The following is a 14951-nucleotide window of genomic DNA, read 5'->3' as shown; positions in this document are numbered from 1 at the left end:
AATAGTAATTATTTTAACCTTTCCTTACAGGAGTTTTTGCATTTGGACTTTTTGCCACTGACATATTTGTAAATGCTGGCCAGGTTGTGACTGGGAACTTGGCTCCTTACTTCCTGACTGTATGCAAGCCCAACTACACAGGAAATGACTGCCGGACCCATCACCAGTTCATAAACAACGGGAACATCTGCACCGGGGATGTGGAGGTGATTGAGAAGGCCAGGAGATCCTTTCCATCCAAACATGCTGCTCTGAGCATCTACTCAGCTTTATATGCCACGGTGAGTGCCAGTGATGATTGCTAGCTTGTACGAGAGGTTTCTGTCTCTGCATTCAGGTGGGGCTTGTTTTCTTAGAGTGGCTTTTTGAAGAAGGAGAGGATTGTTATGTGTGTGTTTTCTTTCTCCCTTGTATATCCATGGGGGGAAATCACCTTCTCTCTCTTTGTTTTACCAGTCCTAGTATAAGCAAATCTAATTCTCATTGCTTTTGGGTCATTGTGTGATATGGAGGTATGAGATCTTGTCTCTGCTGCTGGTTTTCTCTGGGGCCTTGGACTAAATAAGCATGTAACCTTTTCCCCTTCCGTCCCCTGTCTCCACAACATTAAAAGGAAGTTGATGTTCACGTGGCTCCTGGATCCTTACTATTTCTCTTGTTGTTCACTTGCCATGGATTGTTGAACATATGAAATATAAGTTGTACCATTTCAACAGGAGGCTGAACTGGACTGAATTTTACTTCTCTTATTTAGGACCTGAATTTTGCTTCTCTTGTTTAGGACCTCACGCAAAGAAGGTTCGAATAAAAGTCACTGCCAGAATTTCCATGACATAATGTAGAGAGAAATGGATCCCCAGTTGGCGTCTTGAGAAAGGCAATACTGCAATCCTGTCAGGAAAGAAATGATCTCTCTTTAAAAGTCTCTTGAAATGTATTGGCTGCCCTGTTGTGTTCTCTGGCTAAAGTTCATGTGATTATTTGAAAAGTGACCCGAGAAGCTGGCTCACAAGAGCATGCTGACCCAGGTCACCTGGAAGACCTTGGTGGTGTTGCCGTTAAGATCCAAGTTCTGATCTGACTGCAGGCTGACTAGGGATTTTTCCCCTGATGATAGCCTGAAACAAAAGAGTGGCAAAGTCTAGCTGTAAGTCATCAAGATTTGAGAAGGGCCTTAAACTTATTAATGACCCCTGTCTTTAATATCCTGGATATTTTACACTCACCTTGGTAGCAGATGAATAAAACTCTGTATTTTTACTATGGAATGGAGATGCCACCCCACTGCTGTTTTATTTACTGCCTGCTTGCATTGAATTTCATGTGGCAGAGATGTAAACTGTTAAGTCCTTTAATCAGGGTTTGCTGGGTAGTGTTTAGGAAGCCCATAACATTTTGTGGGCATTACCTCCAAACAATAAAAACCCATGTGTGAAAAGCAGCCCCCATAAACTGAACATTGTTGTAGCAGATGTTTGCATCATGTTGAACACTTAGACAGCTGCTCCAGGATCAGGCTTGGTCTTGGTTTTGCTCTACCCTTGCAGCAATGGCATTAGTAAAATCCTTTCACAGACTTCTCCTGCCCAGTTTCCCTTGATTCCTGGGAAGACAGGACTTCTCTGAACAGGATGATTTCTAGGACTGAAAGGGAATATTGCCCTTCCTTTCTTGAAACTAATTGCCCATCGTTCAGCATTGCTGAGCCCTAGTCTTTCAAGGGTACTCATGATGCTCGCTCCACTGTACCGGAGGGGAGTGAATGGCACATGGGGAGGGACGAGTCCCTCTCCCACACAGCTGGAGTTTCTCCCAACCTTTGTGGCAGATGTGCAGATGGTAGGGGTGTGCATCTGATGTTCAAGGGCTAAGGCAGGACTGTTAAACCCTACAGATTTTATGCAGTCTGGGCCATTTGGGTGACCATCAGGTCACTTCCATTCCACTCTCTAGCATAAAAGGTGCTATCATTTGTCTTTCCTCTGCCTGACAGTGGGATTAGCGTGAGCATAATACAAAAAAACCAATATTACTCTGCTCAAGTCCAGTTTGGCTTAGTAATTTTGCTGTGTACCGTTCTTTGGAAAATATCTTGCTGATTCTAGTATATATAATGGGGTGAGTTGTTGAGCATAAAATGCAGGGTATTATTTGGTTAGTAGTAACTGTGCTTTGCATAAAGCTGTATTTTAGCCACATAGCAAGAAAAATAAACAGGGCATAACATGAGGAGGCAGGAAAAGGGAATCAGCATAGATGCTATCTTTCATCATTCAACTCACTGTTGGGGTTTGGGAGTCCTCCCCCATCACTGAGCCTAGAGTATCCTCTGCAAATATCTCTGAACTGATTTGTTCATTATCTCTGCTAGTGACAGTGGTCCCACTGTGATTTGTTTGGCTTTGTGGTTTTTTTGGTTTTGTTTTTTTTTATCTGGATTTTATGTTCAATGAATTTTTATGTTCAATCAACTAGGCTTTTTCTTGTCACTCACCAAAGAAGCTGTGGAGCACCAAAAGCATCAGTTTTGTGATTTCTTTATGCCAAAGTCTGTGACTCTTGTATGCGTGACAGAGGGGAAGGGAAAACCAAGCAGCAACCCTGGCTTCCATACTTAAATCAAAATTAGAATGGTAACTAATAAAGTTTTATTAATCCCCCAGAGGCAAGGCAGGAAGAGGTGTCAGTCACTGTTTGCATAGTATGGGCTTCTTTATAGTCAGAAATACCGGCTTCTAGTTACTTTTTCCATGGGGAAATGATACTATAGAAATATTCCTGAACTTATTAACATTTCTGGCAAAAACAAACAACTCCCCTAGAAGACAAAATTATATGGAATGAAAGCAAGAACAACTCTTTTACAGTCACAACAGAGTCTCTGTGATTGAAAGCTACAAATAGTCACTTCAGTTTGGTAATATTTTTAGGCTTCCTCAGCTAAGCTCTTGCCTAGCAGCACCCACAAGTAATGCTTTCTGTCACCTCCATCTGGCTAGAAAATTCTGCCACATCGCAGTGGACCATGACCTGGCTTCTATTATTTACACCTGGGTTGCTTATTAATGAGATTAGAGGGATACAGTATACGTGGACATTAAACTTTCAACATTTGGGAAATCCTGACTGGCACAGAACACTGCAGCAAATCCCTTCTGCAGCCCCGATCACTGTGACCCCACCACCATTTTCCTCTGTTTCTGCATTAACATCTGCTAGACAATCAATAAAGTTCAAGGCCATGACACTTAAGCTTCTGCAGTGAGTATCTAGGAGATTGCATCATGTTTTGCAACAAAGATTATTGTCGATGGTCTGTTTCTGTTACTGTGGAAACCTCTACAGTAAGGGAAAAGACTGTCTGTAAAGCTTGTAGGGCACACAATTTTCTGGTGCTGCTCTGAAATTGTGAACTTTCCAAGAAAAATGAACTATCACAAACCTCTCCCCCTTCAGCTCAAAGGATAATACAGAGTTCTTCCACTCTTCTCCCTTATTATTGATGTAACATACATTATAAATATATGTAAATATATATGCCTATTTAAAACTTACAGACCAGAAGCTTTCCAGACTACATATGCTTTTATGCCTCAGAAAAAGGTGAGAGAAATTACACACCACATGAATGCTACTATCACACACAACACATTAAGAGTGCAGTAAAGAAACTGAATAGCCTGTTTATATAATTAAATCACACCTAATTTATTTTCATGTTTGATTTATTCTATTTTCATCATATATTTTTATATTCATTTCTTCCCCCTCTTCCACACATCAAATAACTGTTTTTGACACTTACAATTTTGCAAATGAATTTACCACGGGATAAATGATATTGTGGGAAATTTTCAAAAACATCTGCAGGGTGTAGGAAGTCAAATATAAATGCTTTTCACTGAGATTTTGTGCTCTTAAACAAGGCTTTTAAATGAAGGGGCAAAGTCGTGAGAATTTTCAAAAAACACCTTGACTTTAGGGACTAAGACAATAAAGATCAAAACACAGTGATCAGCAAGTCTGACCCAGACATTTTTGAGCGGAGCTTGTAATTTATGGATGAACTAGGGCACGTCTTCTGGGAAAACACTCTGTCTTGTTTTAAAACCTCCTAGTGATGGAGAATCTATCACTTCCCCTGGCAATCTGTTCTCATCGTTAATTACTCTCATTGCTAAAAATGTCCTCTTTACTACACGTTTACATTTTTCTGCCAGTACATGTGAAACTTTAAACAAATTAGGCAGATCTCGCTTATAATAAGGAGAGCTCTCTCATGTGGGCAGCCCGAGCATGCAGTTCCATCTCATTCCTTTAAGAAAACATGCATTAATGGGTTGTTCTCTGTAGCTAGGATTTGCAGCTGTCTCAGCAGGGCTGTGTTGTTACTTTAGAGAGCTGATGATTTTCCCTTGGATGTTGTAAACTGCAGTAGCGCTTTGGTGGGGAATAGGAAAACAATCTGGCTCCCTATTGCTCGTTTGAATTGGCTTCTCCTAGAGGAAATACATACGGTGAAAAGATGGGCAGTAATTATTCATAAAGTGGCACTTCACTTCTATAATATTATTTCCTATTGTTCCCATAGAAAAACCTTGTGGCGACTTTTCGCTATAGTCAGGTGCAGCTCAACCTACCAGCAAAGAGTGAGGAAAGATTGCCGCCTAGTGCTCAGTCACTCGCTGTCATTTCAAGGCATGTGCTGCAGTCAGATATTAATTTGGCAGCACAAGGCAAGCAGGAACCTCTGGAATAGCTTAGTCCTATTCACAGTGCTAGTGCAACCCATAATATTCCAATCCATAAACTGAATTTGCCTTAAAGTGATATGCTCAGCAGCACTTTTGAGGTTAGGAAAGTTCGTTTCCCCAGGCAAGGACCTTGTTATTAATAGACAATTTATATTTTCTCCAGATGATGCTCCTGGGTTACAGTGCTTGGTTCCCTGTTGTCACAGGTGATCACATCCCATAGTCTCTGTTGCATAGCTCCCATCTTAAAATGAACTAGTTAGGTGGAAACTGCTTGGGTGCTTCTCCCCCAAAACAAAACTTTCCAACTAAAGTTGTTCTGTAATCCTGAAAATCTTCATTCACTGATCAGAACAGAAATGCTGTGATTCTGATGAAGGCGTTTGCTCATTAGGCTTGTATTCTCAGTCACGTGGGCCAAATTCAGCTGTCATAAGCTTAACGCTGCAGTTGCCTGGCAGGTGAAAGTGTAATTTTGCCTAGGTGGAGGTCAAGAGGCCGTCAAGCCTGCCTTCCCTGGTCATTCTCTTGCTGGTCCCTTTCCCTTACAGGAGGCTACTGCTGCATCACTTCCCTTCTTCTTCTGGAGTTATTATATATTGGAGTAGTTTTTAAGACTGACATTTTTAACCCCAGCCAGTGAAGGGAAAGCCAGCTGTAGGGAGGTTTGCTGGCCCAGCCAGGGAGAAGAGAAAAGGAATAAGGACAATGAGAAAGGCTAGAGTAAAACAAATTGCTCTGAGCAGTACAGCAGAAGAAAGGAATACATGAAGGGCAATGAACAGTGACCTTGAGAAAGGACATCCTTTTTGCCTTGATCCAAAAACCATTTCTTTCATCCAGCCCACAGTGACCTTTGTATATGTGGCTCATGAAGAGCAGGACAGGCTTTATAAAATACTAAAATAACTGCTTATCTGCTCTGGTTTGCAATTAGCTTATGGGGTGCCGAGTATGCCTTTCTGCCCTCATTAAAGGGTATCGGCATCAGCATCAGCAAACCATCAGATGGTGGTGGTCACAAATGCAAGTGCCAAGCCAAGCCTTAGGAGACCTCCCTCAGCAGCATCTTTGGCTTAGGAAGATCTAGAGGCAGCCTCACCCCAGCCAAGCTATTATATCTTGGCCAAGACTGGCAGCATGAACCAGCACCGTATCCTTAGCTCTTACACTGGCAAGGAAGGAAAGCGGCTTGCAGGTCTCCATCACCCTGCAGCATCTCTCTGAATTCAGCACCTCCCATGACAACACACTGCCCTTTCCTGAAAATGAGGTCCTGCCAGGGGGTGAATGAGATCTGTGACCTGCAGACGGCACTTTCAGGGTTCCTAACAGTGGTGTAATTACAGATGGAATTGAAATGAGGAGTGTCTATAGGGAGCCTTTTGTCCAGAAGACTACAAGGACCATCTTTTGACTTCTGACCACTGAAAAAAAGGGCAAAGAATGGAAATATTCCCAGTTTTGGTGATTTTCCTTTTTTATAACAACAGCAGCATATTTTTTTCTTTATGAATAAAGCAGCATCTTTTGATGTTAAAAAAATGAAAGAGTTGCTTCCATGGCTTGAAATCCTTCCACTCTGCAGCAGAATAAGTTCAGATCTACATTATGTGGGTCAGGTTCATTTACCAGCTAATTAGTAAATATTCAGTGAATTTTCCAAATGTGTCCTTCTGATTCTCTTTCATGTATGGAAGGCAATATGTCATCTCTGTGCACGTTGCTATATGGTTTGATACATTTGTTTTGCTTACCAAAGCTTTGGAATTCATGCAGGTGTCCATACTTCCTTGCTGAAAAGGATTTTATTGTATTTCTTTGCCATTAGTCTTTGTTTGCTTTATATTATTCTCATTTTGTCACTCTGGAGTTAGTGACTGGCTCCTAATTGTGCCCCACATGTTTTACTCTTTTTGTCAAATGCATTTAAAATAAAAAAATAAACTGGCAAAATTATATGGAGTATATTAAATTAGTCTTCAGAGCACAATGAAACTTTTTGCTTTGTAATTCTGTTTTCAGAATCAAATTTGTTTAAAATAAATCTTTCTCATAATCTGTCTTTCCTTTCAGCTTGCAGAGAAAATATCTGTAGTCATTTCTCTTAATGTAAAGAATCTGTTTCTTAAACTTTACTCTGTTTAGGACCTGGAACAGCTAGTTCATATGGATGCTAGGTACTCTATAATGTGTGCATTCCAGTTTTTGCTGGAATATAAACTTCAATTCTTGACTCACTTTGCACCATGTTTAGTCATGTACATTCATGTACATGTTTCCTCGCATATGAGCAAGTATTTGTACAATTTAGGAAATCAAGGGAACTGAGCCTGTAAGTACTAAATCAGAAACTCCACTATTTAAATGCAGTTGATTGGATTTTGGACATTCTGAAACATCACTTTCCAGTATCTACTTTATTCTCTTTAAAATATTCTCTGGCTTAACTTAAACCTCTTCTTTCCTTTCTCAATGCTTTTCTATGAACCATGGATTTTGTTGCATCCTTGCTGACTTAGCATATGTCTGGATGGAAAAAAGATTGATTTCTGGCAGAGCCTCTTTTCATTTGTGGCATGTCCTGTGTTTCAGATGTACATCACAAGCACAATAAAAACAAAGAGTAGCAGGCTAGCCAAACCTGTGTTGTGTCTGGGTACCCTGTGTGCTGCATTCCTCAGCGGGCTAAATCGAGTTTCCGAGTATCGAAACCACTGTTCGGATGTGATCGCAGGCTTCATCTTGGGGAGTGCAGTAGCTTTGTTTCTGGTAAGCTCATCACTCCTTCCCCACTCTTTTTAAAAAAATACCTCAGGTCAAACAAAAATTCTTTTACTGTTCTTTTCTTGCCTGTCACAGCTGATTAATCCATTTCCTAAGAACTAATTCTAGCCCTATCTAATTGGATGTATCACCAGAGAAAATCCTACTATGAAATCAGGCTGATTTTAATTAATAAGCCTAATATGGTCACATTCATATATCTACATGTATTTCAAGATTATTTTAATTCCTGTACAGTGCTCTTACTTGGCCTGTCCTGGAAAAATGCTCTAAAGATGAAGTAGATTTGAACTAATGCAAAAGGGTGCGTACCTGAGACTTATTCCATCCCTGCATTGCAAGACCCCACTAGCTGCCTGGTATTCATCAAAAATATAGAAGATAGGATGTTGTCTGAAAGTCTAAGCAATAGTCCTGGTTCTCTATTTTGATTGCACGGACACAAAGGAAATTCAACAGAAAGGAAAGTCAGGCCAGACTCCCTGGAAGGCAAAACCTCCTCCCTTTGCAACATCTGGAGCTGAGCCAAAATCATTCCCCTTCCCATAGGACAACCAGATGTATTAAAACATGCCATCCAAGGCTTTCCCGCAGACTCTAAGAACAGCGTCTGTCTCAGGAGTTGGAATGTTACTTGCTTCTGTCTTAGCTGTGTGGATTTTGTGTTTTGCTTTGGTGAGGGATCTCTGGCTGCGAGTTTACCCACACAGCAGTCAAGGTGATTTCTGGCCAGTTCACTGTTACTGAGAAATCTGCCTGGCTCCATTTAGTCAAAGTATACTGCAAAACCATACACTACATAGCAATGAACACTTTCTTTATCCATGTACACAGCTTCCTTACCTTTTCAAAGATTCAAAATAGTGTGATTCCCAAAGGACATCCTTAGCAAGTAATGGAAACAGGGCTGAGAGGAACCTCAGGTCACTCAGTCTACCCAGATCCCCTACACTCAGGAGGGATCAATTTTCAAAGATTTCTTGCATCTAGATTGTCCTGTCACTGATTTTTTTTTCTATTCTGTACTGAAAAAAAAAAAGAAAAGAAAAGCCCTCCACAGATCATCTATTCCAGGGCTTCCTTTCAATAAAAAGATGTGCCCATCTTCTGATGTGGCTCTCCTTGGCTTTAATGTAAGCCCGTTACTGTTTGCCTGATTCCCACTGGAATAGGCAGTTTAAATCTAGCCTGTATAATATAACGGGCAATCACCCCATACATCTGGTCAGGACAATCATATGGTCCCAGCACCTGTTTCCAGCAGTGACAGCCTGCTCACAAAACCATTCTGGCCCTGCAGCTCTTCTGCCACGCTGTGAGCAGCACAAAGCTGATTGCATGGAGCAGAAGAGGTGCCCCAGGAGCTTGGTGCTGGGAGCTGCCTGCTACCAGCAAATCTCAGCCAGGCTGCAGCCTGCTTCTTGCTCAGGTCTGAAGAGCAGCACAGAGAAAGAGCTAGCAAGGAGCTGGCTCCAGAAATTGCTCTGGCGGTAGATGCTTCGCCTCCCTTATGTCTTCTTTCTTCTCTATTCCTGAGCTGCAAGCAGCGATGTGCAGAGTTTGGCCTTATGGTCACCATATGCATGCACACAGATGGTACCATATGTGTGCAGGAAGTCTGGTCATGCCCTAGGAAAGGGGAGAAGCACCTCAGAGGTCATGCTACGTGTATTTGGAGATGCTGCTGACTGAGCTTGGGGTCGTCCAGGTGTGAGGTGGATTCAGCCATTGAATGTGCCATTTTCACAGTTTGGAAATGACAGTCAGGGTCTCAAAGGACCATCTAGATGAGAAAATGCAGCAGCGGGGTAGTCCACAGTTCTGTGAGGATCAAGCAGACACCATGGCAGCTTCTGCCATGTGTAGAAGACCTAACACTGAAAATGGTTGATCACCTCATGTTACAGGCTAGATGAACGCATTTACCAAGGTAGTCCACCACTCCCAGATATGTCAGTAAATGCACTGTAGCGCAGAGCTGGGACAGGTGATGCCCTAAACCAAAACCTCAGGTTAAGTTCCTTGCAAAAACTGGCAGTTTGGAGTTACTAAGTGGGAATGAGTGCCTGAGACACCTGATAGGGATTCCAGTGAATTCCCGTGGGTGAACATGCTGACGTGGCTCTTTTTTTTCTTTTTTCTGTATTACGTAGGGGATATGTGTTGTGCATAACTTTAAAGGCACACATGGAATTCTTCCTAAGCCGAAGCCTGAAGACCCACGAGGAATGCCGCTAATGGCTTTTCCAAGAGTGGAAAGTCCACTGGAGACGCTGAGTGCACAGGTACTGTAAATCCACTCACCCAGACCATCACCAAACAGACTGTCCCTTACAGCAGAGTAAAGACTAGTTGTATGCATAACTGCATAGGGGGCCAGTTTCATCCCTAACATTAAATCCAGAGTGAGTTTGCGTCAGGAGTGAGTCTGTTCAAACATATTTATCCCTTAAGGTCTCCAGTGCTCTAGACCTTCTGCACCTGTACAGATTCACAGCTAAAGCAGTAGGATTTTACCTACCGTGCCTCTGCATATCTTTTGTGGTAACAAACTTTTGCTTAGAAGAACAGAAAACTAGAAGAAAAGTGTAGGTAATTCTGTCTAATTACACTTTGGGATGATTAGGGAATTTCTTTCCGTAAATGTTAATACTAACATTTGTAATCCAGAGGAAAAACCATGCTGTTCAAAAAATTATGATAGAAACTAGTTTCTTATTGTACATTCAGTATCTTCTACAAGAAGATGAAATAATATACTGTTTTCTAAGTTGCTAGGAGAGAAGCTAAGAAAATTCAAGCTTGCAAAAAATAGGCTAGTGGGAACACTTCACTTGATGTTACTGATAAACTACTAACTTACAATGGATTGTATTGGAATACCAGAAATTTATCCAGTTTTCACAAAACAAACAAGCAAATGCTAACTGCCAAGAATTTCTAGGAACAAAGTTTGAACTGTAAGCTTTAGTTTATCAGTTCTCTGTAATGCTCTGATGTAATTTATTTCTGCTTTAAATTTTACCTCATCTTTTAAGTGGCCTGTCACTGCTGTTGAGTGTGTGGTATGTGGCAAGGTCAGCAGGGAATTTTATCAAACCCTTTGATGAATTGACTGAAAATAAAAATGAAATATATATACACATACATACATATGTATATACTCATGTATGGAAGAGATGCTACTTCTAACAACTAGAAGTATTTTGCTTAATTGAAAAGTCAATTGTCATTATGAAAAGTTTTGCTAGAAGACTTTCAACCAGTTCTGTAGAATTGTGTGCATGAACTGTTCTAGTGGTGGACTTGCAGTCCAGAAACGAAGTCCTTTTTATCTCTTCACGTTGCATTTTGTATGACAAAGGGACTGAGTTGGTACAAATATTCATAGATTATGAGAAAAATTTTGTCTAGCTAGCTATTTATACTTTTCAGACTGTGAGGAGCAGGAAGGAAGAAATGCCTGAGCTGCTGGAGTCCACTATAATAAACATGATAATTTTCTCTGATTCAGTATATCAGTCTCTAACTGACCATACACCTACCTTCTAGGAGTAAACTGGAAAAATATGATTTTACTCTGAAGCTATTATAAATGATTCAGTGGCAGTGGCTACTCATCACTGTTTCCTCAGATATGGGGGATGCAACATCCTTACTTGTGTAGATTTCTGCTTCCATTTGCTCTCTTACTTTCCCTTGCACCCACACAAATCCTGCAGATACAAAATGATCCTGGGAAGACCCAGTGCTGCCACTGAGGTCCTGGATGCTGGCTTCCAAGAAAGCCAGGTTGACACTGGCTGTTTCAACCCAAAGAGGACTTCTGCATTGCTGTTTATTTGTGGCTGCCTTTGTTTGGGCATTATTATCCCACCTCTGTATGGTTTCAAGCTCTGTAATTTGCCAAGCATCAAACTGTGTAGAAACTACTGTGCCCCTTGCACGTGGCACATGAAGATTACCGTATGAAGCCAAACCATATTCTTCCAGGCTCTTCATAGATGGTATGAGTCCTGCGACTGTATGAGGAATTTTGAGCCTGTGCTGGCATGTCTCTGGGGGCAGAATTCAGTCTGGTTCAAAGACCCTGGAGAAAAGAGATCTTGTTTTTCAAGCATGCTAACGGGCATTCATAGCTCAGAAGTAGTGCTTGATTTCAGCGTTTCCCACATCAGGCTCTTCGCTGAGATCAGAATAAGCCACAGTTATATTTGCAGCAGCCTCTTCCTTTTAAAGCCCTTCATTCATCAGGCAATAGATTTTGTATCTCTGCACTTACTGTGAAGATTTTCTCAACCACTTCATGCACTAAGATATGTAAATGACAACATGTGTAAAAAATGTTCATGTGTTTGCATTTTCTTCCTTGTAGAATCACTCTGCCTCCATGACTGAAGTAACCTGAGTTGGAAGACTGGCAGCAGAACATATTTTTTATTACCCTCCAGTACAATACTCCAAGACACACAGTTAATAAATGTCAAACTGTGATGACCAGTATTATGTTATGTCTAGTTAGAGGCTGATGTTTTGTACATTTTTTGTATGAGGAAGTGATGTAGCTTGCCCTGATTTTTTGTCAGCTTTAATATTATTATGCCAGAATTTAAAAGCAAAACAGAAAAACAAAAAAAACCTTTTCTTGTTAAAAGTGTGCACTGAGGAACTACATCTATGGAATTGTTAATGTTGTTATGTGATATTTGTACACAGATTCTTTTTTTCTTCATTTTTGAATTTATATACCTTGAAATAAAATAATTCACTTTTACCTTTTCTTACCATAAGAAATGCTTCTACCAGCAGGTCAGATTCTGATCTTAGTAACCTCAGCATAAATCTGAAGTAATTGCATATATTTAATTCAGATTAAAATAATGGTGATCAGGAATGCAGCCTGAACGATATTATTAACAAGTGATAAACAATCATCGTTGATTCAGTGAGCTACTTAAGCTTTCCTTCATACCATGGACTTCCGTTACCTGTTCCATTTCCAGACTACTTGATGGACTTGAAGTATATCCTTAAGCATCTTACTGAATCAGAGCCTGATCTGAGGTAGAAGGATTGTGCTTGTTATTGAGGATAACTAAAACAATATGCTCAGTCTGCAATATAGACAGATTGGACATAAAAATTTACAGTAGTAGCTGATAGCATGTGAGCTAACTATATCATCTCTCTCTATATCTCAGTTCCTCCACAAGGCTCAGCCGAAGCTCCCAGTGAAATTTAATAATGGCTTCAGGAATAGACTATGGGGATTTACAGCCATTGCTGTGAGCCTGAGGCTGGGCTTTAAGTGTTTCATAACTTCATCATCATAGAGTTGTGGGGTAACCAGTAATATTGTGCAAAGAAAAAGTGACACCACTTCTTCAGTGGAGTGGGAAAGCTTGGCATTCAGACTGGTGTAGCCAGGAAGCCAGTTCTGCCCTGACAGTTGTCATGGGCACACTGTTTTCCCTGAGGGGCTTTCACGAGTCATAAAAATAAGCTTGGCACAGTCTGTAGTAGCAGTCTGCTTTTTTGTAAATCCTGTCATGCAGATTTTATATCGAAACTGCTATTTTACAGGTTAACAACACTGTTTAAGGAATAAAATGAGAGAATTTGGGGGAAGGAGGCACACAAGCAGGAGTCCATTTGCAATCGCTAGAATTGGGGTAAGGGCTTCATTTCATGGTTTTCCACTGTTTCTAGGATTTTCCTGCCTCTCATTCTTCTAGCACAGTGATTACTGCTGTATGTCTCCTTTAAAGAATGGAACCTCTGTCTGTACTTTTACTGGAATGTTTACCTCACATTTCCATGTTGTTTACTCTTAGCTTTTTTTGTATATTTTTTTCCAAAACAGATGAAAAAAATTATCAAAAAAAAAAAAAAACCCTGTAGCCTGGTCTCTGTTATTTGTGTGTAACACAGAGAATATTTGGGATGCTTCTGTGTCTTGTTTTGCAGGGATTCTTCCGAGTTGGTATTTTCTTGTGACTGTGCTGGTGTCTGGTTCACTCTTAGGAACATAAAAATCAGACTTGGGCCATGCAGGCTTTCTATGACCAGGAGGCCTGGTTTCCTCACTACAACTTTGATCCAAATTCCATGGAAACTCTGGGAAGATTTCTGCCAAATGAAATTGGCTTTGGAACCCGTCCTTGTGCATTAGGGAGATAATGACATGTTAGGAGAGCTTATCGGCAATCAATACTCCATTCAGTACAATCACTCAACAGGAACTACACCACTCATGCTGCAGTGGGCTAGCTGGAGGTTGAATTCTAAAATAAACCCTGTATATTCTGTAGCCTGCTCTCTGCAGCTGTAGTCCACAGGGTCGTGTTCCTCCTGAGTGCACTGTTACCACCGTGCAAATCTTGCGTTTTTGGTTAATAGCAAGAACGGAATTGGTAGGGACTCTACCCCCTTCTGCTTATCCTCCAGCAGGATTGCATGGACAATATTTCTGAAGGTGGAGGATGTGGTTTTGTTTCCTCCACACCGTCCCAACTGAAGAAAGATTTGAATGTAGATTTTCCGTTTCCTGAATGGCTGTTTTATCCCTTCAGTTAAAATGCAGTGTGCTGAGAGGCACCTTTCTCTGCACTTTAAAACAAACAAGCGGACCCGGCTTGGCTGTCTGACAAGATACACAGGGATGCCTCTGCCAGGAGAGGTCTCAGGGCTGTGGTTCACAGGGGCATGCATGCTTCCTTGCAGGTGGCTATGGTCTGGGTGACTGGTTAGATGAAGATACACCTATACAGCCATGCTCACTACATTTCCTCTTGCCCAGGTCCGTATGTTTGCTGCTGTTTTAGATCTATAGTACACTCGACCTTTGCCAGTTGCCAGGTGACATCCTGAATCAAAGTTTAAACCTGAAAACACATTTGCTTTTCTCAGGTATCTTTCCCTTTAGGAGCAATGTGTGTTCACCTCTTGAAACCTGTAAGCCAGTGAAAACTCAGTCTTTGGGTAGCTGCTGGATTTTGTTTTTTTAGTTCCTGCTCCAAGGCACATAATTACTCTGTGTACAGCAAGTCTAGTAGGCAGCTAACAATGGCTTCAGGAGTTCAGTGTAATGACTGCCTAAAATAAATGTGTTGCTGCACCTAGATTTTTCACCACAGATTTGGATCAGCTCTTACAATGGATTGATGTCTTTTGTGCTGCGTGCAGCTTTATGTACTTCAGGTGTGAACCAGGCCTATGTAAAGTGGTTGGCAACAGTGCCTGAGCCCCTGCTTATGGAGAAAAGTGACCCAGATGGATGGCTGTGGCCTCTGCCTGCCCGCCCAGCTGGCTCCCATCTGACAGTGAGGTGGGAACCTCTTGTTCATCCTCCTCCTGACTCCTCCTGGTATGTGGATTGTGCCTCTTGGCTATCATAAGGCTTTTGGATGT

At 41.3% G+C, this 14951-nt stretch overlaps 1 protein-coding gene across 2 annotated transcripts in view; it reads left to right on the top strand.

Annotated features, from left to right (window-relative positions):
• The window catches only part of PLPPR1 (phospholipid phosphatase related 1), a 133038-nt gene extending 119652 nt beyond the window's left edge, over window positions 1-13386 (top strand). For both annotated transcript variants that reach the window (XM_026103011.2, XM_026103012.2), the window contains exons 5-8: window positions 31-281; window positions 7350-7526; window positions 9695-9826; window positions 11917-13386. In XM_026103011.2, the coding sequence (XP_025958796.2) occupies window positions 31-281; window positions 7350-7526; window positions 9695-9826; window positions 11917-11949 (593 nt within the window). In that variant the 3' untranslated portion in view covers window positions 11950-13386. The remainder of the gene's footprint in view (window positions 1-30; window positions 282-7349; window positions 7527-9694; window positions 9827-11916) is intronic.
• Window positions 13387-14951: the final 1565 nt, after the last annotated feature.

The sequence above is a fragment of the Dromaius novaehollandiae genome, chromosome Z (genome assembly GCF_036370855.1).
Source record: "Dromaius novaehollandiae isolate bDroNov1 chromosome Z, bDroNov1.hap1, whole genome shotgun sequence".
NCBI classification, from domain to species: domain Eukaryota; kingdom Metazoa; phylum Chordata; class Aves; order Casuariiformes; family Dromaiidae; genus Dromaius; species Dromaius novaehollandiae.
Note: the sequence above shows the minus strand (reverse complement) of the source record. Positions and strands in the feature narration are given on the sequence as shown.